This window comes from Temnothorax curvispinosus, unplaced genomic scaffold (assembly GCF_003070985.1).
Source record: "Temnothorax curvispinosus isolate PA1 unplaced genomic scaffold, ASM307098v1 QBEX01017085.1, whole genome shotgun sequence".
In the NCBI taxonomy this organism is placed as follows: domain Eukaryota; kingdom Metazoa; phylum Arthropoda; class Insecta; order Hymenoptera; family Formicidae; genus Temnothorax; species Temnothorax curvispinosus.
The window spans coordinates 1-5,119 of record NW_020226865.1 but is presented as its reverse complement, the minus strand read 5'-3'; the positions used below and the strand labels follow the sequence as shown (position 1 = coordinate 5,119).

Genomic DNA, 5,119 nt, shown 5'->3' with positions numbered 1-5,119 from the left:
CCTTCACCATCTTCGGTATCGTAACCCTACAGTTGGGGGCTCGTCCGGGATCGAGGCCGACAGCGTGTGTGGGAACGGTGAAGTCGAAAAGAAAGGTCGAGTTACGTTGTAAAGTCGGGCGATTCGGAATCGCAACCAAAAAGTCGTGAGCGGGCTCGAACGTGTCGCACGCGTAACGTTCAGCTAGCCAACAAGTTGTTACAGTCGAAGTTGTGCGGATTTCCATCAAACGTGCGAAACGGTGTGTACCGCGGAAGTCGCTGCGTGCAAGCCAACGTTGAAGTTGCGTGCGTTTGATCGAGTTCGCGATACGGCGGCCATCATAGAACGTGGCACAAGCCGAGCAGTCGTGTAAGAGAGACAGTGGTTTTTGAGACGGTTGTGGACGGAAGACGGTCGCGTACGAAAAGCAGTCGCGCGCGAGAGGCAGCCGTGTGTCGAGTGCATTATCGTACGCAGGACATAATCGTGCAACGTAAAGTGCCGAAATGTTTACGACGCCGCGGACGCCGCCTCCCAAAGAAAAGGCGCCAACGGTCAGCGGAAACGAAGGAGGCGACCGTACGGCGGATACAGAGGGCGCGTCGAACGTCGTGCGAAAGATGGACGGCGTCGGTAATACCGACAGAAGAGCGGGAAAACAAGTAGCCGACCAAGTCGACTCGCAAACACCGCAGATACCGATTGAAAAGATGACGATGTTACAACTCCAAGACGAATTACGTAAGAAAGGCTTATCGATAGCAGGGAAAAAGAAGGTCCTGGCAGATCGTTTGCGAAAAGTAATAAACGACGAGGACGATGGATCGGAGATCGACGCGACGGATGACAGCAGCAACGACGAAGAGGTTAGACAACTGACAGTGGGGCATGGTGCTCAGGATCGAAGACAGCGCCATTCGCAGCCACTGGGGCGTACCACACGTCAGCAGACGAGACGTCATAGCTCGCCGAAGCAAACCGACCGGCGAGTTCGAACACAAGAATTGGAAAGCGACAGTGAAGACGACCCGGAAGAAACGCAAGACGAAACGCGAGTGCAAGCAAATCGTCGGCACGGCGTACCAAACGAACGAGAAATGACACAGGTAAATCACATGAAGGCTGCATTTACTATCAAAGACGTTGAAGGAAGTATCCCTACTTTCACCGGTGACGATAAAATGACCATCCAAAATTGGATTGAGGAGTTCGAAGATACGAGCGTCCTGTTGCAATGGAGCGATTTACAGAAGGTAATTTACGGAAAAAAGATGCTTTGCGGGTCGGCGAAACAATTCATTGCCTTACAGCGAGGGCTGGTGTCGTGGGCAGCTCTCAAAGATTGTCTCACTAAAGAATTCGAAGTGGAGGTTAACAGCGCAACAATCCACTCTCAATTGCAGAAACGTAAGCGTCAAGTCAACGAGACTCCGCGTCAATACGTGTACGCTATGCGAACGATCGCGAATCAAGGCCGTGTAGAAGACGAGGCCCTTATCCAATACATTATTGACGGCATCCCGGATCTCGAAGCGAACAAGCAGATTTTGTACAACTCACGGACGATCGACGAGATAAAGAAGAATCTGGAGCTCTATGACCGCATGCGCGAGAAGTCAAGTCGGAAGAAACCAGCAGGTAAAGCTGACGCAAAGGGCGAATCAAGCAAAGATGGTAAGGACGCGAAGGAAAAGAAGGACGCGAAGCAAACGACAAAGAAGGCTCATTGTTTTGCATGTGGATCACCGGATCATGCGGTTAAGGATTATCCCCACAAAGACAAAGGACCGAAGTGCTTCCGATGCGACCAGTTCGGACACGTATCAAGTAATTGCGAGCAACCAGACAAGACAAGCAAGAAAGACGAAAAAATCAACCGAGTGACTGTTGACGAAGAGACCATCGCGATTCAAGTTAACGGTATAGACACGCTGGCTATACTGGATACAGGCAGTTCCAAAACTATTTTACGGGAAGATAAATACGTGAAGATCGGCAGTCCTGCGCTAAAACCGACGGTGCGCTTATTTAGAGGATTTGGAAACGCGCGAAGCAAGGCGAAAGGCGTCTTTGATGCAGAGTTGATAATTCAAGACGAAGTTTATTGCAACGAAGTATATGTCGTTCCAGTCGAAACAATGGACACGAGGATGCTCATGGGGAAAGACCTACTCAAACAGATGGATATCCGTATTCTCGGTGGACAGACAACATTCCGGAAGATAACGGCAATTGACGATGGAACACCCGCGCACGAGGTCAAGGGCGAAGAGAGTGTGCCGGGTAACCGACCCAAAGACGAAGATGGCGATGAGGTCAGTGCAGAATGGGAGCGATGTGGTTTGTCTACAATCAACTACGTCGAGCCCGATGAAGTCAGTGTTCGAGGACCTTATGCAGAAGAGATCAGGAAGCTGATAGACGATTACAAGCTGATCAAGCAGGTGCAGCCTAAAGTCGAGATGAAGATTGTGCTGAAAGATCAAGAACCCGTTCGTGCCAAACCACGGCGACTGTCAGTGCAAGAAAGACAGATCCTACAGAAGCAAGTCGATGAATGGTTGAGAGACGGAATCATTAAGCCCAGTAGAAGCCCGTATTCGAGTGCCGTGACACTCGTGAAGAAAAAAGACGGAACTTATCGCGTCTGTATTAATTATCGTCCAATCAACAAGAAGATTATTCGAGGCCAGTTTCCAACACCGTTGATTTAAGACTGTATCGATGAGTTGGCCTCAGCCCGAGTTTTCTCGGTGATCGACCTGAAGAATGGCTTCTTCCACGTCCCAGTTGCGGAGGACAGTCAACAGTATACGTCCTTTGTGACGCCTGACGGACAGTATGATTTCCTGTTTTCCCCGTTCGGTCTGTGTAACAGTCCGACCGAATTTTTGATATTCATGGAGGAAGTTTTCTATGAACTCATCAGGCGACGCATTCTCCGCAGGTATTTAGATGACGTCGTCATACCGGGTAGAAATGAAGAAGAAGCAATGTACGGACTTCGCGAAACCCTGAGAGTCGCAGCTGAAAATGGGTTGGTGATCAACTGGAAGAAATGCAAGTTCCTGGAACGAGAGGTGGAGTTTCTTGGACATATTGTCAGAGGTGGCTGTGTTCGTCCCTCCAACAAAAAGATCAAAGCGGTGCAGAAGTTTCCGAGGCCCAAGTGTCGAAAGGATCTCCAAAGTTTCCTTGGTTTAACAGGCTATTTTCGCAAGTTTGTTTTAGATTACGCAATTATCGCTCGACCATTATCTGATCTCCTGAAGGACAATAAGGGATTCGGTTTCGGAGTGGCACAAGAGGAGGCGTTTGACAGGTTGAAGGCGATATTGTCGAAGGAGCCCGTGCTGCGAATCTACAAGCCGGACGCAATCACGAAACTCCATACGGACGCCAGCAAGCTGGGTTACGGGGCAATTCTGCTGCAGAAGGACTCAGTAGACGACAGCTTCCATCCAGTCTACTATATGAGCCGCAAGACGTCGGATGCCGAGCAGAAGCTTCACTCGTATGAATTGGAAGTGCTCGCCATCGTCAACGCGTTGAAGAAATTCCGAGTCTACCTACAGGGTATTAAATTCAGGATCGTAACGGACTGTGATGCATTCCGGAAGACATTGGACAAGCGTGACCTGCCAGCCAAGGTCGCGAGATGGGCGTTGTTCATGGAAGAATTCCAGTACGAGGTAGAACATCGAGCAGGATCACACGACATGTAGACGCCCTCAGTCGCTATCCCGTCCTAATAGTGGACGACACGGTTACGCAGATGATACAGAAACGACAGGACGAAGATGAGAGACTACGAGCGTTAAAACGGATACTGGAGACGGAGCCGTACGAAGATTACATAGTCGAGAACGGTTTATTAATGAAAAGAATCGATAACAAGGTTGTCATAGCGCTTCCTAGTAGTATGCACATGGACATCATTCGCAGAGCCCATGAAAACGGACACTTCGGTGTGAAGAAGATGTCTGAAAGCATCAAGGAGGACTTCTACATCCCTAAGTTGAAAGAGAAGCTTGAGAGGTTCGTCAGTTGTTGCATACCATGCATTCTGGCGGACAGAAAGAAGGGAAAGATGGAAGGAGAGCTCATGCCTATCCCGAAAGGTGGTACACCATTGTCAACGTATCACATCGATCATCTTGGCCCGATGACATCAACGTCGAAGCTGTACAAACACTTGTTCGTAGTTATCGATGGCTTCTCGAAGTTCGTGTGGTTATACCCCACCAAAACAACAAATGCGAAAGAGGTAGTTGCCAAGTTGACGACGCAGCAAATGACGTTCGGCAGCCCACAACGGATCATCAGCGATCGAGGCACGGCATTCACATCAAGCGAATTTACAGACTACTGCACGTCAGAGAATATAGAGCACATCAGAATCACCACTGGAGTACCTAGAGGGAATGGCCAAGTCGAGAGAGTCAACAGAATCATTATACCAATACTAACGAAGCTGGCTTTGGATCATCCCGACAGATGGTATCGCTATGTGGACCAAGTTCAAAGTTGCCTAAACAGCACATATCAACGGAGTATTGGAATGACGCCATTTGAACTGATGTTTGGCGTAAAGATGCGGCGGAAGGAAGATCCACGAATTCTGGAGCTGATCGAGCAAGAATCGGCCGAATTGTTCGAGAATAATCGAGAGGACCTACGTAGTTTAGCTAAGGCAAATTTGTATAAGATACAAGAAGAGAATCGACGTACGTTCAACCGAAACCGCAAGGCCGCTATATTGTACAAGACGGGCGACATCGTGGCCATCAAACGGACACAGTTTGGACCCGGACTGAAAATTAAAAGGAAGTTTCTCGGTCCATACAAAGTATCGCAGGTAAACGGCAATCATCGTTATGAGGTGATTCGAGTCGGAGAAGGAGAAGGTCCGAAAATAACTACTACGGCAGCGGACTACATGAAGCCATACCTGTACCAGGGAGATGAATCTTCGGGGACCGAAGATTAGCAGAATGGCCGAGTGTAGGAGTGGGCCCCTAGTTTGGTGGCGTTAACGGCAGAGGACCCGCGCGCGAGGCGCTTGCGCGAGGACAGTAGTGTAGGTCAGGGAGCGCACGAAGAAGGGTGTGTAGTCGACCGCGCTCAGAGAAGGACT

General features: G+C 49.5%; 1 protein-coding gene across 1 annotated transcript; it reads left to right on the top strand.

Moving 5' to 3' along the window:
* Positions 1–488: 488 nt before the first annotated feature.
* LOC112467230 lies at positions 489–3,707 on the top strand. The gene is made up of 2 exons (XM_025035754.1): positions 489–2,631; positions 2,722–3,707. The coding sequence occupies exons 1-2, from the start codon at positions 489–491 to the stop codon at positions 3,705–3,707; spliced, it is 3,129 nt and encodes a 1,042-aa protein (XP_024891522.1).
* The last annotated feature ends 1,412 nt before the right edge of the window (positions 3,708–5,119 follow it).

Excerpts from the sequence above, each read along its gene's own strand:
- LOC112467230 (XM_025035754.1), top strand. The coding sequence starts at position 489 with ATGTTTACGACGCCGCGGACGCCGCCTCCCAAAGAAAAGGCGCCAACG. Across the intron at positions 2,632-2,721 it reads AGACGGAACTTATCGCGTCT|CCCGAGTTTTCTCGGTGATC; the intron begins GTATTAATTATC and ends AGTTGGCCTCAG.